The sequence below is a fragment of the Macrotis lagotis genome, chromosome 2 (assembly GCF_037893015.1).
Source record: "Macrotis lagotis isolate mMagLag1 chromosome 2, bilby.v1.9.chrom.fasta, whole genome shotgun sequence".
In the NCBI taxonomy this organism is placed as follows: Eukaryota; Metazoa; Chordata; class Mammalia; order Peramelemorphia; family Peramelidae; genus Macrotis; species Macrotis lagotis.
In genome coordinates, this window is record NC_133659.1 from 230,474,899 (window position 1) to 230,502,201 (window position 27,303).

Here is a 27,303-nt window from a genome sequence, read left to right on the forward strand (position 1 = left end):
CAATAAAATAAAATACATTACAAGGAAAACCAATTTTATTGAAATACAATTAAATTATTTTTAAAAACAGTTCATTGAGCCCTTCCAGTACCCCTACTTACTAACCCTGCAGATTCAGGGGACCATGAAAATTCAATAGGGTAAAACCATGAGTCATGAGGAAGCAAGCATACCTCATACATTTCAGATCCTTTATGGCAAAGCCTCAGTCACCCTTTACTAATTAGGGTTCTGCTGACAAGCAACAAAAAGGCAACCCCCAAAAAAACTGACTTCCCAGTTAATAAACAAGTACAAAACTCAGATACTTCTCCTTTTTAATTCAAGACTTTAACATGATCTCTTCTCCCCTCTGCCCTAAACAAGTCCAATCAACAAGCATTTATTAAACACTTACTTTGTGTGTGTGTGTGTAGGGGGGGGCACTATGTTAGCCTGACACTTCAAAGAAAGGCAAAAAACTGAACCTAAGAAGTCCAAAGTCCAAAGTCCAATAGGAGCAACAATAGGCAAATGATTATTAGCCAGAAGATACAGGCCTTTAGGGGTGTGTGTGTGTGTGTGTGTGTGTGTGTGTGTGTGTGTGTCTGTGTCTGTGTCTGTGTGTCTGTCTGTCTGTGTGTGTGTGTGTGTGTGTGTGTGTGTGTGTGTGTGTGTGTGTTGAAGAGTAGTGAATTATTTGGAAAGAAAATAAAAAAAAATCATCCAGTCTTTTCTATGCACATCAGAACTCTACAGATTACAACTCCCTTTATAGGGAAGGCAGCACATCCAAGGACAAAAACAACCAGAATTAAGCAGAAATACAACTAGTCTCAAATACCTTGTCAGAGGACCACAGGCTGAACTCAAGATGAACTACCCCAGTGTGACAGGTTGCAACTCACCTCAACCCCACGGTCCCTTGTCATTGAAAGCTGACATACTGGCCATTTTCTTCTAGTTTTCACATCCACTTGTTTCTTCAGGCAGCACAGCTAATTCACTGTGCAAAGCAGCATTTATATATAGAAAGTTGCAGCCACGCAGGTTAGCATTAAAATAGAGACTTGGTGTTGCTATGGCAACCAAACAAATGATATTCAAAATGAAACAGAGAAGTATTCCACAAAGAGAAAAGCATTTCCAACTCTTTCCAACACAGCTGAGCCCACTGCCCATCTGGAGTGGATGCCATTGTCTTTGAGTGGACCCTTGTCTTACTCAGCCTCCTGGTTTTCATTTCTTCCATGGCTGCCCTTAAACTTCCCCCTTGCAATACTGAATCCCACTTCTTATTCAAAGACTAGTCTTCTTCATGTAGGAACAAGAAGACGAGTTTTTCCTTAGATAATCAAACAAACGTTCAATAAGCATTTATTATGAACATGGCTCTTTATTAGGCACAAAGTATACAAAAGGAAAAAACCCAAAGTCTTTGTTTTCAAGGAGTTTATAATCTACTAGAGAATGAAATTCATATATAGATAACTAAATACAACATATATATATATATATATATATATATATATATATATATATATATATATATATATATATATATATGGGATTGGGAAGGGGTAGAAGATACACCCAAGTCAATCCCTAAAGGAAGTGAAGGAATATGAGACAGGTGAAAAAAAATAAATGTCAGGGCATGGAGGACAACCTGTGTGAATGAATAGATATCTAATATTATTATAATATGATGAAAATGAAGAATTCAATGAAACAAGGAAAAACAAATGAACTGATACATAGTAACATAAGCAAAACAGAAAAACAATATAAATATTGGTTACAAATGGAAAATTTTTAAAATGAAAATGAATTCTATAATTATAATGACTAAGGTGGATCTTAGAGAAGAGATGAAAAAAATATACCTCTCTCCCTTCTCTGCAGACTATGAACCATTGCATATAATGATGAAGTAGTTTTACTGAACTGCATTCCACACCCATCCTTGCCTTTCTTATTCATTTTTTTTGGTTATAAAAGATGGAGGGGGGGAAGAGATGTATTTAGAAATGAAGATGAAGTAAAAAAGAAAGTCATTAATTCTTTTTTTTTAAAGTAAATGAATGGAATAGGAGAGAGAATTCTGAGTCTGAGGAATAGCCATAATGAACCTATAGATAGTATGAATGGAATGGAAATAATATGAAATAAATCTAGAAAATTAAGTTGGAGTCTGCTTAAATTCTAAGTTGAAGAATTTGTATTTTATCCTTGAGGCAATAGAGAGAAGCTAAAAAATATTTGATGGAGTAGGGGGAATATAAATGTCTCTGCTGTAGGAAAATAATTCTGGCAGTTCCATAAAAGAGGGATTAGAGTCTAGAGAAATGAATTAGAATGCTAATGTAGTAATTTAGAAGATAAAGGTCTGAACAAGAATGATGGTCATATGAGTAGATTGAGGGGGTAGGGATATGAGAGATATAGATACAGTTTTAACAAAATGTGATGGGTAATAAGGTAAGGGTGGCGTGAGAGAGGGAAGAGTTAAAGATGAATCTTGAGGACAAGTGTTTGGAACTGGATTGAACATTGTGTTCAAATCCTACATGAAACAATACTCGGCTATGTTATCATGGTCAAGTATTTAAATTCTATGGAATTTAATTTACTTATCTGTAAAATTAAAGGTTTGGAGTATGACCTTTAAGGCCATAGCTTCATATGGCCTTCCAGTTCATAGCTCTCTAACTTTATAGCTTTAAATGACATCATGAACCTGAGTAGTAGGGAAAATAGTGACACCTTCAACAGAGATAGAGAAGAGTTTTTCTTTGGCCATTTTGAATCGAAATTTATAATTTATAAGGCAGATGGAGATGACTAATAGGTAGTTGTGATACTATATTGGAATTAAGGAGGAAAATTTGAGCTAGAGATTTGAAATAAGTACATTGGTCTGGAAGTCTTCAGAAAAAAAGATGATAAATGAACTGTGGGAGTTGAGAGATCATCAAGAGAAAGAATAACAAAGACATGAAGTAGAAGAAAGTCATTTTAAAAGAGATGCATGGCAGGAAATGGTTTTACATAAGTCAAGAGCATCAGGGTTTTAAAATCTCACAATGATCAAATAAGTTAAGGATTGAGAAAAGACCTTTGTCTTTAGTAATTAGGTTACTAATGTAATTAGTAATTAAGGATCCTGGAGAGTATATTTTCAGTTGAGTAATGGTATGTTTCCCAAAAAGTATTCATTGAGTAGGTAGGAAACAATAATTTATAGCAATAGAACAATTACCAGGTGTCATCAGAGAATATCAATTCATATCTCCCCTCCCTTTTATGGCTAAACTTCTTGAGAAAGTCATCTATATTCAATGCCTCCTCTTCCAATCCTCTTAATCTGTTACTTCTCTGCAGTCTGGTTTCTAATCTCATCATATCCTGAAACTGCCTCTCCAAAGTTCCTGATGATTTCTTAATTATCCAATCTATTAGACTTTTCTCAGTTCTCATCTTTCTTGATCTCTCTTGCAGCCTTTGACACTTTTGCCCTTTTCTCCTTGACACATTTGTCTCTCTAGGTTTTCATGATACTGTATCCTGGTTCTTTGTACCAGTTGGTTCACTGCTCAATCTCCCTTGTTGATTTTTCCTCTAAATTATGCCCACTAACTGTGGGTGTTCTCATTCCCTTCTTCTGTCCTCCATTCTTTTTTTCCTTCCTCTATGCCATTTAATTTGCTGAAATCATCAACTCTGTCAGATCTACTTTTTTCTTTTTTTTTCTTTTTTAATTAAAGATTTTATTTATTTTGAGTTTTATAATTCCCCCCCCCCCCAGTCTTACTTCCCTCCCCCCCAATCCCCCACAGAAAGCAATTTGTCAGTCTTTACATTGTTTCCATGTTGTACATTGATCCAAATTGAGTGTGATGAGAGAGACATCATATCCTTAAGGAAGAAACATAGACTATAAGAGATAGCAGTTTTCTTTCTAAATTAAAGGGAATAGTCCTCGAACTTTGTTCAAACTCCACGGCTCTTTATCTGGATACAGATGGTATTCTCCATCACAGACAGCCCAAAATTGTCCCTGATTGTTGCACTAATGAAATGAGCGTTTCCATCCAGGTTGAACATCACACCCATGTTGCTGTTAGGTTGTACAGTGTTTTTCTGGTTCTGCTCATCTCATTCAGCATCAGTTCATGCAAATCCCTCCAGGCTTCTCTGAATTCCCATCCCTCCTGGTTTCTAATGGAACAATAGTATCCCATGACATACACAGTTTGCTAAGCCATTCCCCAATTGAAGGACATTTACTTGATTTCCAATTCTTTGCCACCACAAACTGCTATGAATATTTTGTACAAGTGATGTTTTTACCCTTTTTCATCATCTCTTCAGGGTATAGATCCAGTAGTGGTATTGCTAGATCAAAGGATATGCATATTTTTGTTGCCCTTTGGGGGTAAGTTCCAAATTTCTCTGGATGAGTTCACAGCTCCACCAATAATGTAATAGTGTCCCAGATTTCCCACAACCCTTGCAACAATGATCATTATCCTTTCTGGTCATATTGGCCAGTCTGAGAGGTGTGAGGTGCTTTAATTTGCATTTCTCTAATAAGTAATGATTTAGAGCATTTTTTCATATAATTATAGATTGCTTTGATTTCCTCATCTGTAAACTGCCTTTGCATATCCTTTGACCATTTGTCAACTGGAGAATGGCTTTTTAAAAAAAATATGACTCAATTCTCTGTATATTTTAGAAACAAGTCCTTTGTCAGAAACATTAGTTGTAAAGATTGTTTCCCAGTTTACTACATTTCTTTTGATCTTGGTTACAGTGGTTTTATCTGTGCAAAAGCTTTTTAATTTAATGTAATAGAAATAATCTAGCTTGTTTTTAGTGATGTTCTCCATCTCTTCCTTAGTCATAAACTGCTTCCCTTTCCATAGATCAGATCTACTTTTACAACCCCTTACCTCCCTTACCTGACCTCTAACTGCCTATCAGACAGCTCCAAGTGAAGACACCAGAGACACCTTGAACTGGTTTGGAGAAATATATAGCATATGCTCTGTATACCTAGCAGTTAGCACAGTATCTGCTATCATTGTTCATCATATTAGGGTAGGATTCTGAAGACCTTAATTCAAATGTTAGCATTGCTACTTTCTATCTGATTTTGCTTTGGGTGAATTCAATTTTAAGTCAATTCAACTAACATTTATTAAATACTAATTAATATGCATATGCAAATTGCATATGCAAATCATACCTATTGTCAGCTTATATAAAATAGAAAGGGCTGATGCTATTGTGAATGATTATATTGACCTGTCTTCTCAGATATAATCCATTTTTCATCTATAGTTATAATATCATAGACCTAAAGCTGGAAAAGACCTTGGAGATTATCTAGCCCCATCTCACAGATGAGCAAACAGTCCCTCAGCTTCTTAGCCAAGTGTAGTATGATAACTGGATACACACACACACACACATACACACACACACACACATATGATGTTCTCTAAAATAGTTTTATGTAGATGATCTGGGACAGAGACACTTTAATTTCTTTTTGTGAGCTTCTCAGATCTGACAAATCCCCTGCTACATTCATCAAAAAGGTCACCCAGCATCTTAGCAAGGGGACTGTAGGAAGATATGCTCATTTTGTATCTTTACTGCTGATAAAAAATAGCATCTCAGTAAACTAACTGGTTAGTAAAATACTCAGCTTCCAAGTACTTTATTTCCCTAGCAAAGCTGAACATAAAACATCAAAGTTAAACAGGCGGCGAGGAGTGGTTTTCAGGACTCCAAACTACATTTTCTTATTAAAACATCACATTCCCTCTTCTAACATCCCTCTCTCTCTTTTCCAACTCCCCTGAATAATTCTTAAGTTTAAATATTCTTCTGAAACTTCCACTAATTACTCTTATAAAAAGTCACATGATCTCACAATTGAATACTCACCAGTTCAACCTCGTGAACAAGAATCCAGTTGCGAATAATCATCTAGCCTTTGTCTCAAGACCTCTAGTTATGAATAACCTGTTCCCTTTTAAGATAGTCCATTCCTTTTAGAAATCTAAAGTTGGGAACATTTTCCTTTTATCAAGGCTATTTACTTCTTTGAAATTTTCATCTATTATTCCCATTCCAGTTCTCTGAGATAAATAGAAGACTGCATTCCTCTTTGCTGTGACAGATCTTCAAATACTACAGTGTAGCTATTCCTGCCCCCTCTCCCCTTTCTATTTTGCATTTCAGATATCCTCAGCTATTTTAACCAAACTTCATTAATAATTGAGGGGTCACTTCAAAATTCTTTGCATTTTATTATATTTTTTCCTCAAATAAGGCTCCCAAACTTAAACACATGTGATCGGAGAAGGGCAAAGTGAGGGACAATTATTTCCTGTAGGACAGATTCTTGATGTAATCAATGATTGAATTAGTGGTTTTTCATTTCCTTCTTCTACAACATCTTCTGAAACAACAGACCTTTTTCTTAGGTATACTTCTACAGTCTTATTCTTGTGATATTGACTTTTTTGAATCCAATTAATGTTTTACATTTATGCCTGTTATATTTCATAACCAAAGACCCTATGGATGGTCCTCACAACTAAACTTATTTCATGTTAACAAATATTTATTTATTAAGTGTCAGAGATTGAGCTAAACACTGAGTATACTAAAGAAAGGGAAAAAAAGTCTGCTTAACCTAAAGGACTTAAAATCCTTCCTCCAAAACTGAACCGATACTTCCCAGTGGATGAATGAGATTTTCCTTCTTCGATCCCATGTAGCACTTTAACTTAGCATTTGACATTTAAATCTTTATGTATATTTGTCCTTTCTCTATGTAAGACTGGGCCAGGTACATTTCTTCTTAAAATTTCAGTTCAATCCAATAAACATAACATAAATAACAATAGCATGAACACCTTTATTTACAGGGATACTTGAGTTAGGTAATGTTTGTCTTTCATTTTCGAAGAAGAGCATGACATCAGGAAGGTGATGCCATTATAGGCACATGAATTGGATTTGAATGAGGGAGATGCTGTGCTAAGTCATCAGCCTATCTCCTCCAGAGCTATCTGGGTCCAGTGGTCAGATATGAATCAGGACAACTGGAGATGGCCCTGGATGTGTGACAATCAGTGACTTGCCCATGGTCACACGGCTAATACTAGTCAAATGTATGATGCTAGATATGAGATAAAAAAAGCAAAAAGAAATATTTCCTACCCTCAAAGAAATTATATTCTTTGGAAATCATGACTTGTTTTCTGCAAATACCAGGTGGAATTCTATTTGTTTAATTACAAAGTAGGATGTTAGGACAAAGATGGAAAAAAAAGAAGAGAAGTGGTCAAGGAAAATAGGCACACCTTAATGGAACACTATGGAATTATACAAATAAAGTGACTAAAGTGCCAATAACTTTTGACTCATATATTCTGTGCCCCAAGAACATAAAAACTAAAAATAAAGTCTTTTACACATTGAAATATTATAGAAGCATTATTTATGTACCAAAAAAAAAAACTGGAAGCAAAGTAGAAGCCCATCAATTGGGAAATACTATTGTGCTATAAAAAATATAATAATAAAAAGAAAAAGATTTACATGATTTAATGTAAAGTGAATCAAGCAGAACCATGAAATAGTGAATAGAGCAATGTAAATGAAATTAACTACTACTATAAAAATCAAGTAAACATTATAGAATCACAATGAAAAATCATGTTCCCCCCAAAAGACAATATCAGAAGACATTCCCATTCTTTTCCTTTGCAGAAATGGCCGGAGGGAGAATAGGGGGCAGCTAGGTGGTGCAGTGGATAGAGCACTGGCCTTGGAGTCAGGAGGACATGAGTTCAAATCAGCCTCAGACCTTTAATAATTGCCTAGCTGTGTGACCTTGCCTTAAATAAATAAAAAAAAGAAATGGGGGGATACATGGATATAGGGTACAACATATTTTAAGGCTTTAACATATTGATTGGTTTTGCTAAAACATCTCTCTTCTTTCTCTTTTCCTTTATCTAAAAGATTTTTTTTCTCCTCTTCTTTCTATTTATTTAAAAAGTATATTATTTATCATGTGGAATAATTCTCTGGGGGGAAATAGTGGGAGAAATCCTGATATTAAAAAGTTATCAGTAAAAACATTTAAATTGGTTAAAATGACAAAAAATGAAAGTGATCAATGCCAGAGGATATGGGAAAACTGGGATACTATGCACTGTTGGTGGAATTGTGAATTGATCCAACCATCCTGGAGAGCATACCCTTTGATCCCGCAATACCAATACTAGGTCTGTAGCTCAAAGATCAGCTCTATATGGTTTTCTTGTCTTGAGTGTTTGTCCCCCTTATCACAAATTAAAACCAGCAAAGCATCAGTTTTTACATTAGTTTCACCATCCCCAGACACCATTCACTGCTCCTACAAATGTGCTGCTGAGTGAATGTGGGAGAAAATTGTGTAACCTTTCTGACTGGATCCACTAAAAATTTATGTCACACAACCTCAATTATATCCTTACTGTTGCTATGTAATTATGTTATACCTGATGTAACTCAATATTTCATTCTCCACAGCAGCTCTTCCCAAAATTTTTCATCCTTCCTCAAACTTCCTATGGTTCCCCCTCCCTCCAGCTTCTCAGCTAATAATCTTTCCTCATATTTTACAAAAAAAAATTCAAGTCATTAGCTGTGAGCTCCCTGTTTCCTCTTCTTCATCCATCATTCAGATGCCTTCTGCCAGTATCTTATCCTTCATCCCTGTTCAAGCAATCCTGCTCCATCCAACAGCCCATTCTACTCTATTTCTTATTTTTTCACTATTTTTTTGATTATTGGCTGATTTTTTTACTGCTTGCAAACATGCCTATGTCTCCCCCATCCTGAAAAACTCTCAACTCATTCCTCCATTTCTGCTATCATCCTATATCTTCTGCTCTTTGTAGCTAAACTTAAAAAGTCATCTACAATGGTTGCCTCCATTTTCTCTTCTCTCACTGTCTTATTAACTACTTAAAATCTGACTTCCAATTTCATCATTCCACTGAAGCTGTTCTTTGCAAAGTGGTCAGTGATCTCTTTATTTCCTAATCTAGTAGTCATTTTTCAATTTTCATTCTTTATGACCTCTTTGTAGCCTTTGAAATATGTGATCACCCTTTCTCTTGATACTCTCCTTTCCCTAGGTTTTTTTAGATTTCACTTTTCTTTCCCCTATTAAGAGTACTACTTCTCAGCCTAATTTGATGAATTTCTCATTCAGATCACACCCTCTAATAGTAAGTAATTTTCAGAATTCTGTCCTGGGGTCCACTAGTCTTTGCTTCTCCTCTCCCTCTTATAGTACTTAATTTGGTGATCAACTGTCAAAGATTTAATTACCATCTCTACACTGATTGATTCTGACCCATCATTCCTTAATCTCTCTGCTCATCTCCAATCACACAATTCCAACTGTTTCTCAATTATGTTGAACTAGAAAGTTCAGCAGGCATCTTAAATTCAGCATATCCCAAACAATTCATTATCTTTCTCCCTAAAACCTCTACTTCTTCCACCTCCCCTATGATAGTAGAAGGTATTACCATCTTCTCAGACCCTCCTGCTGACAAACTAGGAGTCATTCTGAAACTCCTCATTATCTCTCAATCCCCAATTTCTGGCTAAGGTCTGCTCCTTTGCAGGAACTTTAAAATATATCTCTTTCTTTCTTCTGATAGTGCCACCATTCTAGTGGAGGTCATCCTTACATTATACTAGGACCATAGCAATTTGCTTGCTGGTGGGTTTGTCTGCCTCAAGTCTCCTCCCACTCCAATCTATCATCCCTTCATTTCCCTGAGAGAAATCTGTGCTTTCAAAAGCACAGATAAGAAGTATCTAGTTGATGCAGTGGATAAAGCACAGGCCCTGGAGTCAGACGAACCTGAGCTCAAATTGGGTCTCAGACACTTAATTACCTATCTGTGTGACCTTGGCCAAGTCACTTAATCCCATTGCCTTAAATAAATAAAAACAAACTTTAAAAACACAGATAAAATCATTCTCATATTCAATAATCTCCTGAGGTTCCCTATCATCTCTGAGATAATATACAAAATCCAAATTCAAATTCCTTTATGACTTATCCTTCTCCTATTTTGCCATGCTTCTTACACCATATTCTGCCCTCTCCCAATCCAATATTTTTAGATTTTGGTCTCCTAGCTATTCTACCAACAAGACACTCCATCTCTTAGCTCTGAGCATTTTTTTTAGCTATTTCATGTCTGCAATACTTTTTCTCCTTTACTCTTAATGACTTACTTCCCTAGAAACATTTAAATATCATCCAAAATCCTCTTACAGGAAGTCTTTCCTAACCCCTCTTAATTCTGGTGTCTTCTGTTATTTCCTAGTTAAAATATTATATATATATATATATATATATATATATATATATATATATACAAACTTGTTTGTAAATATTTGTTTGCTTGTTAATATGTTTTTCTCAGTCAGAAGGTAAATGATTCAGCAAAAAGTAGTAAAAAAAATTAGTGAGAAAGAAGAAGAGAACCATTTAAAAGCAAAGTCTCTACTTATATCTTACCATTCTAATCCAGGGTCTTGTTATTTCTTGACTGGAATACTGCAATAGCCTCTAAATGGTTTCTATCTACTCTGCTCTATATTCTACATAATACTCATATTGATATTCTTTAAAGTCCAGGCTTCCCTATTCCCCTCTACTAGCCTTCAAATTACTTTGTGTTTATCTGGTTTTTTTGTATATACTTATCTGAGTGATTGTCAGTTTTGAATATAAGCTCCTTAAAGGAAAGCCAGGGTTTGGTTTTACATTGTATTTGCTTTTTTGATCTTGTTTTGTATCCTCAGCACTTAGCATATTACTTGGCATATAAGAAGTGCTTAATAAAAGCAGTACTCACACTTTTTCATTTTTTGTCTATTCATTCTAATGTTTCCAATGAATTCAAAGAGATAAACATAAAGAAAACTCCTTCAGGATGTTTTATGGTGAATTTAGTCAAGTTTTTTGAGGAATATTTATCAGAAGAGTTAAGGCTACATGCATTAAGATTTTACTAAATGTGGTTCATTTAAGAGAGAAAATAGATTTTAGCTCATCATTCAAGTTTCCTGACCCTAGAAATAACTGACAGTTGTGTACTCTCTCAAATCAGACATATTTCTCTCCTGAAAAAAATGAACAGCACTCTCATTGTTGGGGAGTGGGAAGAGAATGATAGAACAAAGGGCACTATTTCTACATAAGACCACATTTCCTTTATTTCTGCAGTACTATGTGATTCACTCTCTGACAACGGGTATTACTACAAAAGGTCCTGTCACATTTCTGTGATCATTCCCACTTCTCTTTTATATTGCCCAGACTCAGACAGTATTCACTGCTTGAGAGTAAACATTAGTTATATAAACAATGAAAGCCCAAAGGCACTTTAACACATGACTTTCAAATGTGAAAGCAGCAGAGTATTTATTCCTAAATCACTCACTTTTGAGCTCTCACTAAACAGTTCCATAGTCCTTGGGATCATAGGCTGTGTGTTATGGGTTTGTTCTTTAATATTTCAGATTTTCCTAGGAGAAGCTAGAGCAAAGAAAATACTACTGTAATGGAAAATCCTAGAAAATTAATAATTGGAAACTGATTATGGGAACCCAATGACTGAAGAATGACTGGGAATATATATATATATATATATATACACACATATATACGTATATATGTATATATGTATATATATTATGAAATAAGAAATGGCAAACATGAAGATTTCTATGAATTGGTGCAAATTGAAATGACTCCAACAATTTAAATGCAAAAATCACTGAAAGAAAACCTTATTATGAACAGCTGAAAAATTAATAATTATCTGAAATGTGTCTCCTTTTGAATATAAAGATGGTTCACATCTATCATAACCAGGTATATGCTGTTACATGTTTAACAAACATTTTTTTAAAAAAGAATAGGCTAGGGGTGACTAGGTGGAATAGTGGATAGAGCACTGGCCTTGGAGTCAGGAGGACCTGAGTTCAAATGTGACCTCAGACACTTAATAATTGCCTAGCTGTGTGGCCTTGGGCAAGTCACTTAACCCCACTGCCTTGTAAAAACCTAAAAAAAAAGAATAGGCATTTACACTTTTATGTTGTATTTGCTTTATTAACATTTTCTCCATCACTTTCTTAAGGCTGGAGAATCAATAAAATAATAAATACAGCCCTGGTTTTCAGTATTTGCTGGGGGTTTTTTTGAGGTGAAAATGCCCTTACTAAAAATTTAATAATTCTATGACTTGTTTGAATCAACTCTAGCACAACCCTAACATGACTATCTCATTGATAATGATTGATGGAGGGTCAGGGAGAAAAAGGTTTAATGGATGTTTGGCAATCTAGGTGATTAGGAATACTGAGCTGTGAAACAATTCTACCCCTTTGACACTTTTTCTCTTGGTCTTCCTGACTACAATGCAATCAAGGGTAGAGGAAGGGGAACAGAACATGAGATCAAACTGTTTATATAGCATCAAGGTGCATAAAAACTGAACTTTGAATCCCTAGTTGCCTTCTTCTGCCTTTCTGATTTCAAAGGTCAAAGGTTAAAAATTGTAAAAATGGAGACTTCCATCTTGGGAATTATCCTACGACAGTTCCTGAAACCAGGATACAGCTTTCCAGTGTAAGGTTTCCTTAAGAGCATATTTCTTAGAGAAGAGGAAGGATACTGCACCTAGAAGACCAAACACTTACTATGAAGGGCCAGGACTTTGCCTAGTCTCCATGATACTGTTATACTATCAGTGATACTGTTACAATGTCAATAATTCTATTATAGTACCACCAATGGTAAAAGTGTAAGGTAATCAATAAAAAGTATCTTTTTCAAGAGTCTAAGGAGAGTAATGGATGTAGCAAAGAGAGAGATCTGACCTGAGACTTTGGAAGACCTGTATTTAAGTCTACCTCTGAAATATAATGCCTGGGTGAGCATGAGTAAGATATGAGCCATATCTAAACTTTTAGAGTTTTCCTAGAAATCTACTGAGAGGGAAAGAAAAAATTATCCTTCTAAGGTCACCAAGTCCCAACTAGGATCAAATCCAGGTGCTTTTGTTTCAGAGACCTTTTGGGGGACTTCCCAAAGTCAGGTGTGATATTACTTAAGGCTGAGTTACCTTGTTACCAATGTTACCTCTTCAGCTACCTTCCTTTATCTCCCAATTATTAATGTTTTGAGATATCTGAAAAAGAATTTGTCTAAATTTTCTTTTCCTCTCTATTTCCTAGCTGTATTTTCTTTTCTGAGTCCTCATTATATCTTAGTAGAATGCAAGTACTTAGTAGAGTGCAAGTCCTTGAGTGCAGATCATTTTTTTCTTTGTATATGACACACTCACTAGTATCTTATACTTAGAAGGGGCTTAATACATATTCATTGTATTAAATTTACAGCTATACTTAGAAAAAGATTTTTTTAAATAATTAAAGGATAGAGGGATCCTAAAAGATGAAAACTGATTTAGATTACACAAAATTAATTCTTCTATAAACAAATTCAATGAAGCTGGGACAAGAAGGAAAACTGCTGATTAGAAAAAACTAAAATATCTCCCATAATAAACTTGCAGAAGATTGATATAAATATATAAAGAGAAGAGTCTGAATGTGAATGAATGTTGAAAATTTTCATAACACATAACTGGAAAAATAAAATAACCTATCCATTGGGAATAAATAAATAAATATATGACTGGAGAAAAAAGAGAGAAGATTCTTTAGGCAATTAATAAATGATATGATCAAACAGTTCTCAAAGGTCATAAGATTGAAAACTAGGCATTTTCCCCCTAATTTTTAACCATTTCTCAAAATGTTCCCAATTGAGAATTTTCACAAAAGGTAAATCAATTACAGATGTTTCCAAAGATAAGATATAAAAACTCTGACAAATTAATAGCTAATGAGTTATCAACAGAGATGGGTAATTTAATACCAAGTTCACTCAGCAAACCCTCCAGCACTAGCACTCAAATTCATGTAGGATATAGTACAATAGGACCTTCCAAGGTCCACTCAGCAATTCCATTGCTATTGCAATCTCACCCTCTTGTGCACTCCTATGAACCTCTTCTCACTTTATCATCCTGTGGCAACAAGGAACATAATTCAGCTCTGCCTACCTGATCTTTGTATAGAGAAAGTGAAAGGTTAGGAAAGACAAAATGTGTTCTGATTGGGGTGGCAACTCACTTCACTGTTATGTCAGAGAACTAAAGAACAGAGAAAACTAGAACAGGATGCCAATTTTTAGTTAGTTATACAGATCCTGAAGGAAAGGGATTGGTAACCATAAAGAACTAGTTCCATAACCAAAGGAATTATTTGGGGTAGAATCTAAGGCTGGTATAAGGTGAATTCCAAGTGCTGGAGAAGGCTGAGATAGTTTTGAAGTTCAGCACTTAGGGGAGCTGACATCAAAGGGGAAGGAGTCAAAAAATGAGCAATGATGGAATATGAAGAAAAGGACTAAAATTACCACAGATCTCAAAAGGGAGAAAACTCATTAAAAAAAATTTTAGTCACAAGAGTACAAATCAATTGGAATGATATTAATAATAGATGGGAAGATATCCTTCAGAATACCTAAATAAGTCAAAACATCTCTGAATAAATATTATAAGAAAAATAAATCAACACCTAATATGTCTGTCAAAGGACTGTGGTTCAAGGTAGAAATAGAAATCATGAGAGCTGAATTTATGACCTGCAAAGTAGAAATAATTGGCAGATTAGAAAAACTTGAATCCACAGTAAGAAATCTTTTCAAAGAATCAAAAAAAGAGAACAGATAAGGAATACAAATATATGAAAGTGAAGGAAAATCTAGAAGAAGTAGGAAGAAATAAAATTAGTTATTACTAAATATTGTTAGTCATTCTTGTAAGAAAAGAGGTAGAAAAAAATAAGATTTACTTGATCAGAACTTGGGGAAATGGTGGAGAAATAGGCTTCAAATACCAGTGACTAAACTTCAGAATGTAAAGATTTTAGGAGAGGAGAGGGGTGAAGAGTGTGATATATTGTAATCAAGTAAATACCAATACAATACAATACAAATACAAACAAAGAAAGTATTTTGGCAAGAAGGACTAAGAGAGAGAAAAAGCAAAAATGGTAAAGAGGATTTAAAAAGGGAAAGGAAGAGGACAGTGTCAATTCAACAGAGGGAGAGGATTCTATTGAATAACACTCCCATGTGAGGGAGAAAAATATTCTGTAATTGGAAATGATGAAACCACTACCTCAAAGAGAACATAGTGTTTCCATGGACAACAATTTGCCTCAGGTTACAAAGAAAGGGAAGGGGAAGCTACAGGTGGCACAGTGGAAAAGAGTACCAGTCAGTAGGATCTGAGTTCAAATTTGACCTCAGACATTTAATACTTACTTAACTGTGTGATGTTAGGAACGTCATTTAACCTCATTGCCTTGCAAAAAACAAACAAAAAAAGAAAAGAAAAGAAAATGAGAAATGACCATGGGGAAATGAATAGGTTGTAGTGAATTATGTAATCAGAGACACATGAAAATTTCTACCATGGCGCAATAATTCTACATTTTCTATTACCTGCAGAAACTGATGCTTTAAAGATTGAGCAACAACAAATTAAAAAAAGGGAGAGCATAGAGCAATAGAGATAACTATTTAGAAAGGGGAACTAAATATCAGTATCTTAAAAACTTAGTTCTCATGAGGAACAGAGAACAGAGATTAAAGAAGAAATAATAAAATATAAGGACCATAAACGAAAGAGTAAAAATTTAGACTAGATAGAAATGAAGAGAATAAATAATATGAATCAAGTAAAGGAGAAGCTAGGTGGCACGCCTCAGACACTTAATAATTACTTAGCTGTGTGGCCTTGGGCAAGCCACTTAACCCCCATTTGTCCTGCAAAAAACCTAAAAAAAAACCAATCAGGTAAAGAATTTCTTTTCAGAAAAAGACAAAGAACTAAAAAAACAAAAACCTTGACAGAGAAGAAAGGAAAGGAAATTTTATTTAGCTAAGAGGAAAAAAAACATAAGAATTAGATAGTTAGCTAAAAGAAGAAAATAAAGAATAAACTTAGGGAAAGGGATAGCAAGTGGGAAGTGGGAGACTTCCGGGTAAAGGAAAGAGAGTTTATGGGAGGGATCAAGAGGCAAAGTACAATCATTACAAAGGAAGACAATTTAAAAAATCCTAATTCAGAACAAAACAGCATTGAACACACATGGAGTTATAACAACACACTATAATATGTTGTTTACAACAAACATAATTTAAAAACAAATATATATCCCAGGAGCTAATGTCTTTGGGTTTATCAAATAATAGAGAACTGTAGTAATTTACTACTGTTTCTTTTGAACCCACTGATCTATTTCCCTATTTCTTAGCCAGTACCAGACAGATTTGATGACTGCCATTCTATAATATAGTTTTTAGATATGATAGAGATAGGCCACCTTCCTTTGTAATTTTTTTCATCAATTCCATTGATATTCTTGACTTTTTGATGCTGCAGATGATTTTTGTTATATTTTTCACCTCTGCAACAGTTTTTTGGTAGTTTGATTGCTATGGCACTGAATAAATATTTTAATTTGGGTAGAATTGTAATTTTTATTATATTAACTTGAACCTAGCCATGAACAAGACATTTTTTACTTTCCTTGTGTGAAAAGTATTTTGTAATTGAGTTCATATAGTTTCTAGCTTTGTCTTGGGAGGTAGATTCTTAAATATATTATGTTATCTATAGTTACTTTTTGTTTTGTTTTGTTTTTTGCAAGGCAATGGGGTTGTGACTTGCCCAGGGTCACACAGCTAGGTAATTATTAAGTGTTTGAAGATGGATTTAAACTCAGGTCCTCCTGACTCTAGGTGGTGCACTGCGCCACCTACCTACCCAGTCTATGGATACTTTAAATGAAACTTCTTTTTCTATATTTTGTTCTTGGACTTCACTGGTCATAAATAGAAATGATCATTTGTGTGGGTTTATTTTATATTTTGCTACTTTGCTAAAGTTGGTAATTGTTTCAAGTAGGGTTTTATTTGATTTTCTAGAGTTCTCTAGGTAAACCATCATATCATCTGTGAAGAGTGAAAGTTTTAATTCCCCCATTGCCTATTTTAATTCTTTCTATTTCTTTTCCTTCTTTTATTACTAAAGCTATCATTTCAAATACAACATGTAATAGTAGAATTGTTTCAACCTTGATATTATTGGAAATGTTAGTTTATCGCTATTACATTTAATGCTTGCTAGAAGTTTAGGGAAAATTCCGTTTATTCCTATTCTCTCTACTGTTTTTAAAAGGAATGGGGGTTGTATTTTGTCAAAGGCTTTTTCAGCATCAATTGAAATAAACATATAGTTTTGTTATTGAAATTGTCAATTATGTTGATTTTTTCTTAATATTGAATCATCCCTGCTTATTTGGAACAAAACTTACCTGATCAAGGTTTATTACTTGTAATCTCTGCTAAAAATTTTACATCAATATAAATTAGGGAGATTAGTCTGTAATTTTTTTTGTTTTGGCTCTTACTAGATTGGTTATCAGCACTATATTGATGTCACTATTTGACAAAAACTGGCAAAAAAAAGTGGGAAATAGTAATAGTAAGGCAAAAACTAAGCATAAACTCACATCTCATACCGTGTAACAAAATAAGGACAAAATGGGTACAAGATTTTGATATAAAAAGTGATAGGGGGGCGGCTAGGTGGCATAGTGGATAAAGTACCGGCCTTGGAGTCAGGAGTCCCTGGGTTCAAATCTGGTCTCAGACACTTAATAATTACCTAGCTGTGTGGCCTTGGGCAAGCCACTTAACCCCATTTGCCTTGCAAAAAAACCAAAAAAAAGTGATAGAACTATTTAAGAGAACAAGAAATACTCTGTGTCATATCTATGGAGAGGGACCAAACAAGAGTTAGAAAATGTTATGAATTGCAAAATGAATGATTTTGACTATATTAAATTAAAAAGTTTTTGTACAAATAAAACTAGTACAGTCAATATTAGAAGAAATGCAGAAAGCTTAAAAACAATTTTGATAGCTAATGTTTCTGATAAAGGACTCATTTCTGAAATATGTAAAAAAGAAATGAATCAAATTTTTAAGACCACAAGTTATTTTCTACTTGATAAATAGTCAAAAAATGTGAACAGTTTTCAGATGAAGAAATTAAACTATTTAAAGTCATATGAAGAATGCTCCAAATCAATGATTAGAAAAACACAAATTAAAACAAGTCTGAGGTACCACCTCACACCTGTCAGATTGACTAAGATGAAAAAAAAGGGGAAAATGATCAAAGTTGGAAAGGATGTGGGAAAATTAGGACACTAATTCACTGGTAGTGGAATCATAAACTGATGCAACCATTCTAAAGAGCAATTTGGAACTATGTCCAAACAACAATAAAACTGAATACAGAGATACCAATATTAGTCTATATCTCAAATAGAGCATAAAAAATGAGAAAAGTCCCATATCTCAAAAATATTTATAGCAACTCTTTTTGAAGTGGGAAAGAATTAATTGGAAATTGAGTGGGTGCCCATCAATTGGAAATGGCTGAAGAAGTTATGGTATATGAATGTTATGGAGTAATATTGTTCAGTAAGAAATCATAAGAGGCTGGACTTTAAAGAAGCATGGAAAGACTAGCATGAGTGAAGTGAGCAGACTTAAGAGAACATTGTTCACATAATAACAACACTGTGACATAATGAGCTATGATAGACCCAGCTCCTCTCAGCAGTTTGGTAATCAAGGACAATTCTGAGAGAACTACTCTGGAAAATGCCATCCATATCCAAAGAAAAATTATGGAGTCTGAATGCAGAGCAAAGCATATTTATGTTCGCTTTTAAAATTTTATTTTATGTTTTTTCTTTCTTACTCATAGTTCCCCACCACATACACTTAGTTCTAATTTCTCTTTCACAATAGGGCTAGTATGGAAATATTTTAAAACACGATTGTACATGTACAACTTTTATCAGATTGTCTGCCACCAAATGGTGGAGAGAAGAAAGGGAGGAGATTAGAAAAATGTGAAACTCAAAAGCTTGCAAAAGATGACTGTTGAAAACCACCTTTACTTGTAGTGGGAAAAATAAAATTTTAAAAATTTTTAAAAGATATGCACAGAGTAAAACTGAGGAGATTGTACAAAATTTACTACATATCAGGTGAATACAAAAAGCAGGAATTATAATGATTCCATCAGACAAAGCCAATATATTCAGAACATAAATAGAAATAATTAAGGAAACTACATTTGCTGAAATTAACCACAAACTAATGTGAATATTAAACTTTTATGCTCCAAAGATCTTACCATCTGAACTCATAAAGGAAAAATTAAATGAAATACCAGAAGACATAGACAATAATAGTAGTAATGTCTTTCAGTTTTTAGACAAAGCTAAAAAAATAGAGATAGATAGATAAAAAGGAAATAAAGAATTGAACAAATTTGCTGGGTAGGATAAATCAATATAACAAAAAAAATGGAGACAAAGTAGTATCAGATCCCAAACTATATTTGATAATCTAGCTCCCATCCACTTCTCTTACTCCCCACCAAATAGTCTTCAAGTCACAATTACTATTCCACAAACAAGACACTCCACCTCTCGCTAAATTCTCAGCATTTTGTCTAGTTTCCCTTCATGACTGGAATATTCTCCCTTCTCATGTCTTCCTCCTGGTTTCTCTGCCTTCTTTTAAATCTCAACTAAAATTCCATTTTTTAAGGAAATCTTTCCCAACCCACCTTAATTCTAGTGCCAAACTTGCTTTTAATTATGTCCTATTTATAAAAAAGTATATAACTTGTTTAAAAATTGCTTATTTCTCCTCTATGTATTGTAAATTCCTTGCCTTCTTTTGAATCCCAGCAATTGGTACACATAGTAGGTGCTTAATAAATGTTTACTGATTGACAAAGTTGTAATTATAAAAAATTTAGCCCCTGTTCACAAAATAGATTAATCAGTGAACAGATTTGGCATACAACATTTAGAAGCAAGGAAATCTTGTGGTTAAGATTCAATAAACACAAATACCCCAGTTAGTGGGGCAGTGACTCAGAATTTTATAAAAGCTGACAGGAAAATTGGACAGAAGTATGACAGAACTTAGAATGCTTCATACCTTATATTAAGGTATAAGGTCTAAAGGTATAAATGAACTATATACAAAAACTCATATTGTAAACAAAGTAGAGTAATATGGGGGGAAATTACCTATCAGATCTACAGATAGAAGAAAAGTTCATGGCCAAATAAAGGGAGTAAGGGAGGACCACAGAAGATAAAACAGGTAATTTTGATTATATAAGATAAAAAATGGTTTGCACAAGTAAAATCAATAAAGTTAAAGTAAACTGGGGACCCAGGGCAGGGGAAGTCTGTAAAGCAAGTTTCTGACAAAAGTATTTCAAGATAACTAAGTAACTGATTTGAATTCATAAGAACAAGATGCATTCTCCAATTGATAAATGGTCTGAGAATATGGGTGAAACTCGAGGGAAGAAAGCCAGGTTATCTTCAACCCTATGAAAAACTGCTCCAAACCATTGCTAATTAGAGAAATGCAAATTTCTCTCCAACTCACAGAGATTCTAACTCACATCCATCAGAGTGACAAACATGACAAAAAAGGGGAAAAGTTGAAAGGATTGCAGAAAAATAGCAACGTTGATACACTGTTGATGGACCAGTGAATAGGTACTATGACAGTACAATTATACAGAAAAGGAGTAAATCTACTTTTAAGTCTATAGCCAAGAGATCAAAGATTTGGAAAAAGTCCTACATGTATGAAGATATTTAAAATAACTTTTTTTTAATTGTTGTGACAAATACTAGAAAATAAGGGGATGACCATCAATTGGGAAACGGATGAATAAATTGTGGCATGTGAATGTAATTCAATTCAATTATGCTGCAAGCAATAAAGAAATAGATGCTTTAGATGAGATATGGAAAAACCAGCATGATATTTATGATATGAATGGTTCTAATAATTCTGTTAATTAATTCAGCATGAATTAATACAGATTGAAGTAAACAGAATTATTAGAACCATTCATATCATAAATTATTATATTTATTATGAATTATTTTTGTATTAAATTGCATTATAAAAATTTATGTTATAGAACAAAAACAGACAATTTTGAAGGTTTGTGAAAAGTGATGGAACATTAAAGTGAGAGGAACCTGGAGAACAAACAATAATGTAAAAACTCTGAAGATATTCAGTAACTCCATTCAATATAATAAGAATCTAAAATTGCAGAAAACAGATGTTGAAGCATGCTATTCACCTCCTCACAGAGAAACCATGGATCCAGGGTATAGTTGCTGTCATTCAATTATTTCAGTTGTGTCTGACACTTTGTGGCCCCATTTGAGGTTTTCTTGGTAAAGATACAGAAGTGCTTTGTCATTTCCTTCTCCAGCTCATTTTACAGATGAGGAAACTGAGGCAAACAGGATCAAGTTACTTATTAGTTATTCAAATAGCTACTAAGTGTCTGAGGTCAAATTCAAACTCACAAGATAAGTCTTTCTGATTCCAGGCCTGACATTCTACCTAGTTTCCCTCCCAGTATATGTATGGGTATATTTTTATATATATGGAGAAAGAAAGAGAAGAGAGACAGATAGACAGAGAGACAGGAATATTTATTATTTAACATGGTCAATAAGGGATTTTTTTTCTCTTTTTTTTCCAAAGGAGATGAGGTAAAGCAAAGGAGAGAAAAAAAGACTGAATTTTAGAAGTTCTCTGGCTCAATTTCTTCATTCTACAGACCCATTGACTGATCTCTGAAAAAAATAAAAATAAAAACTAAAGCATAATATACTATGTGGGAAAAAAAGGTGAAACTGGAAAATGAATGAGAGAATCCAAGTGAAATTTTTAAAAAGGGGGAACAGAAAAGGAACATGGGAGGGAGGATGTTTGGGTGGGTGCAAGGATAATCATTCTACTCTGAAGCACTATACAATTATAAATTTACTCCCTAATCTGGTCCTACTCAGCAGCCTGAGGTGATTGTTCAAATTGATTTCATGGTATGCTGGTCTATACTTTAGGTATCAACTCTCCAAACAAAAAGAAAAAGTGTATGTATAACATACTTTTTAAAAAAAATTCTTTTTAAATTTAGTTATTTTCATCCATATGCATTTCTACATTTTTAAGTTATAAAATTTCCTTCCACCCTCCCTTCTCATCCCCCTCCCCTCAGTGGCAAACAGTCAAGCAGTTAGGTTAGCATTATACATAAAAATTTGTTTTTAGTTTTTGCAAGGCAATGGGGTTAGGTGACTTGCCCAAGGTTACACAGTGTCTGAGGTCAGATTTTAATTCAGGTCCTCCTGACTCCAGGGCCAGTGCTCTATCCACTGTGCCACCTAGCTGCCCTTAAAGGTTTTGCTAAACATGTTTACAGATTAGTAATTTTTGGTATGAGGATTAAGGAAAAGAGGTACATAGATATTTTTTATATCAGATTCTGAAGGGTTTTTTCTTTGTGAGTGTGTTCTGTTTTGTTTTCTTTTTCTTCCTCTGGATGAGGATAAAATGACTATGGGCAGTCTAAAGCCATTGTCCTAGTTTTCTGGACTGCTGAGAAAAGCTGCTTCCATCAAGGTTGTTTATTTATTACACAATGTTGTTGCTGATGTATACATTGTTCTCTTGGTTCTACTCCCTTCCCTCAGCATCAGATCCTGTAAGTCATTCCATACTTCTCTAGAGTCCAACCATTTATGGTTTCTCATAGAACAATAGTAGTGCATAGTATTCATGTACCATAACTTGTTTAGCCATTCCCCAATTGATGGGCATCTCCTCAATTGCTAATTCTTTGCCACTACAAAAAGAGTTGCTATGAACATGTTGGAACATATAGGACTTTTCCTTTTCTATAACTTCTTCTGGACAGAGACCTTGAATTGGAATTGCTGGGTCAAAGGGTATGAACAGTTTTATTGCTCTCTGAGCATGGTTCCTTATTGCTCTCCAGAAAGGTTGGATCCATTTACAATTCAACCAGCAATGCATCAATGTCCCAATCCTTCCACAACCTTTCCAACACTGATCATTTTCCCATTTTGAAATATGTGTGAGATGGTACCTCATTGTTGTTTTAATTTGCATGTCTCTGATCAATAATGATTTGGAACATTTTTTCATAAGATTATATATATATATATATAGCTTTAATTTTTTCATTTGAAAACTGTCTGTTTGTATCCTTTGACCATTTATTAATTGGGGAAACACAACATTTTTTAAGTTTAATCTTTGTGATTAACATTTTCTTCATCACTTTAAGTCTAGACTTACATCTCCTTCCTGATACAGATCTGGATCACAGCTCCAAATCTGGAGTTGAAAAGAGGAAAAAGAATTTTGTGGATATGTGAATGAATAGGTGTATGTGTGTGAGAGAATGTATGTATGTACATGTACATGTGGATACATGCCTATAAATGAATGTGAGTAAGAGAAGGAGAAAAGCACATTGAGTATTTTCTCTCTTCTCACTGGCTGTTCTGTCAATGTCATATGTCATTGAGAATCTCTAGCTCTAATAATTAATGAAATTAGCTGACATTTTATATAAATCTGGTGAAAAAGACTTTTACATACAATCAGACAGAACATAGGAAAGAGACAATGACTTTCCTTGAGGAACATGTTAACCTTGTGGTGTTTGAACAAAATAAGATTAAGAACCTATCTTAAAAACGTTATGCTAGTTTCCACTCTATCTTTGTGTCTATTTTACCAAGCACAATGTCTGGCATGAAATAAAAGCTTAAAAATTGTTTGTAGAATTGAATTTAGTTCACTTTCTAATATAGCAGTTTATTTTACTTTCAAAGTCACTGATAGGAAATCATACCTATGTGGAGTTTAAATCTGCCAGTATAGTTTCCATTGCTCCTAATTTAGCTCTTTGTAACCCAATAAAAAAGTATAATAATTCTTCCTTGTGACAGGATTCCAAATACCCCAAGATTCCTATAACATCCTCACTGAGTTGCCCCCCCCCCGGGGATGAAATAAATCTGACATTTCACAAATTAGGGCAATTACAGTTGAGAAACTCATTTTATCAATATAGAGTAGAAACTAGTTATCCCTTCTATTGCTTGGGTTAGGGGTACCAGGACCTCATGATCAGAAATATCTACACAAAATTTGTTGGCTTTCCCTTCATACCAGAGAAGTCTGATTTTTTTCTTTTTCTTTTATGGGGTGGTTACAGTACCTTATTGCAAAATCTGGGGTAAGTATTTGATCATAGCTCTGCATCATTTGTGGACTTTCACATGTTGCTTGCAATTTCTGCAAAACTCTCATTTAATTTCTGATACAGACATAGAAAGTAGTGATATAGAAAGGATAACTGTATTTTGCAATAGTCTATCTTGGAGAATTGTCTAGGGCAGGGAGAAATTAAGAGACATGGGGGCAGCTAGGTGGTGCAGTGGATAGAGCACTGGTCCTGGAGTCAGGAGTACCTGAATTCAAATCCGGCCTTAGACACTTAATAATTACCTAGCTGTGTGGCCTTGGGCAAGCCACTTAACCCCATTGCCTAGCAAAAACTAAAAAAAAAAAAAGAAGAAGAAATTAAGAGACATGACCAGGATTACACACAGCCAGTATGCATCAGAGGCAAGGTTTGAAACTAGGTATTCCTGATATTGAGGTCAATTCTCTAGCTATTTCAGCACATTGTCTCAGGTCTTAGTTTAAATTATATATCTCCATTATTTTCAGTTAATCTTCATATCCTTTGAATTTCCTAAATTTCACAGCACCATGCAATTAGAAATTAACAGTTAAAACCTTTAGAAGTATATGCCAGGGGCAGCTAGGTGACGCAATGGATAAAGCACCGGCCCTGGAGTCAGGAGTACCTGGGTTCAAATCCGGTCTCAGACACTTAATAATTGCCTAGCTGTGGGGCCTTGGCCAAGCCACTTAACCCCATTTTCCTTGCAAAACCCTAAAAAAAAATAAAAAAGAAGTATATACCAGTAGTTGGCTCTCTTGTCCAGTGTCTGTCTGTGAATTGTACCTGTGAAAATGTTAATCACAAAGATTAAACTTAAAAATATGTTGTTTCTCCAACTGATAAATTGATACATTGATAAATTGATAAATAAAAGAGCTACTTATATTAAGAAAAGTAGTTAGTGTTTGAAACAGCCAATATATGTCTTTAGAAGGAAAACTTTAGTCTGTGCTTCCCAGAATCAACCCATTTAAAATCTTGCTTCCTGTCTGCCGTTTCTGTTCTAGACAAGAAAATGGTTTAAAAAACTAAAGAATGGAACACTATACTTTTAGGTCCCTTTCTAAGTCATTACAGTGGGGCCAACCTATAAAAATAACCTCCAAAACCAAGGTGGATGTGGAAGATTGGATACTGAGTCTGTTAGTAGCTCTTTTCCATAATTTGAGATTATTTTTCTTATTTGCAATTTGAATAAAGATTTGGGATCTAAAAAGAAATTAGAATAGAGAAGATGTCATGAAGTTATCTTCCTCTGTGCCCATTTCATAATTCAAAGTGTATAAAGTATCTGATGGTTCTCTAAGGAGAGGCATCATAATAGAAACATAAAAGGCTGTGCTTTCTCCTCTGTGGGGGATAGAGTGACAGCTTATGCCCCAGCTGGTGCTAGATGGAAAAAAGACAGGAAATGGAATTTTTATTGCACGGATAAAAGTGTGTAGGAGCAGGGAGAAGTGTCAGGTGAAACCAGTGGATGTGTTTCAAGAATGCGATTCAACCAAGAAAATAAAATGTTTAAGTACCTGAAAATAGAAGTTGGTAATATCTATTACATTAAGGTGTTCTGTTTCATTTAGTTTTATTTTCCAAATTGAACCCCCATTCTGATGGCCCTCTGAGGTTCCTCTTCCACTCAGGGACAGATATACCCTATCAAAATGGTTCCCCAAAGGTCCCTCCTAGTCCTTTTCATTCAATCAATATTTCACAGAACCATAGAATTTCAGAATTGAAAGGAAACTCACAAACCATTGATTTTTATCAGAGATGATAAAAATTTTCTTGACAATATCACCAACAAAAGGCCATCCAGTCATTTCTAGAAAACTGAGAAAGATCTCATAACTTCTTATGGCAACCAATTCTACTTTAAGATCATCCTAAATGTTAGGAAGTGGGGTTGTTTTTGTTTTAACTTCTAATAGTTTTTTTAAACAATTAACTGATTAATTAGCAAGTAGAGGTGATTGTGAATGATTCCAGAATTGGGGCATCATTGGTCAGTTTCCTTCCCCAAACTTTCATTTTCTTTGCAACTTGCAAATATTGTGCCCAGTACTACCCTTGAGTGCAAGAAGAACAAATCTAATCCCTCTTCCCAAGTCATCCTTCAAATATTTGAAAACAGTATCATATTCCACCAGGTTAAACATCCTTGATTCAATTAAACATTAAATGAAACAAATTAGAAGCTCTTCATCATTTTTATTGCCCTCCTTTGGATGGCAATATTCCCTTCTAAAAGGTGGTACTCAGAATTGAACACAATTTACTTAATGCAGTATGTGTACAACACACTCATATTTACACAGAAAAGTACTTCACATTTGTTACTTCGATGATTTGCATAATAATACTGAGGTTAGTATTAGGTGTGTTATTCTCTTCATTCTATAGATGAAGAAATTGAAGGGAAGAGTGATTTGTCTAGAATCACCCAGCAAATAAGTGTTTGAAGCAGCATTTGAACACAGACCTTCCTGACTCCAAGTCTGGCCCTCAATCTACTAAGCCACCTAGCTGCTACAATGGGGACATTCGGAGCATACGCAGATAGTCCCTTCCAATCTAATCACATGAAAATTTTGGGGAGCTTGTTTCTGGTCACGATAATTAAGAAGTTACTGTGGGAAATGAGTTGGGGAGAACAGTAGACACTAACAACTGCAGAAAGCTGAAATGGCTTTGTAAAGATAGCATTTAACCCGATCTTTTAAAAAGTTTTGGAGCAAGGAGGACCTGTGTTGAAATCTGATCTCAATCAGTGACCCTAAGCAAATCACTTACCCTTCTATTGCCTCCAAAAAAATCTTTGGAGAACAAAGGATTCTAAAAAGCAGAGATGAAGTGGGAAAGCATT

The 27,303-nt window shown here is 34.5% G+C and overlaps 1 protein-coding gene across 5 annotated transcripts in view; it reads right to left on the bottom strand.

Moving 5' to 3' along the window:
• The window catches only part of GAS7 (growth arrest specific 7), a 271,230-nt gene that overhangs the window by 164,812 nt on the left and 79,115 nt on the right, over window positions 1-27,303 (bottom strand). The window contains exon 1 of one of the 5 annotated variants that reach the window (XM_074225107.1): window positions 888-1,447. The exons of the other annotated variants lie outside the window; for them this stretch is intronic. Coding sequence (XP_074081208.1) covers window positions 888-911 — 24 coding nt within the window. The 5' untranslated portion in view covers window positions 912-1,447. Of the gene's footprint in view, window positions 1-887; window positions 1,448-27,303 lie in introns of those variants that run through there. 5 annotated transcript variants of the gene reach the window in all.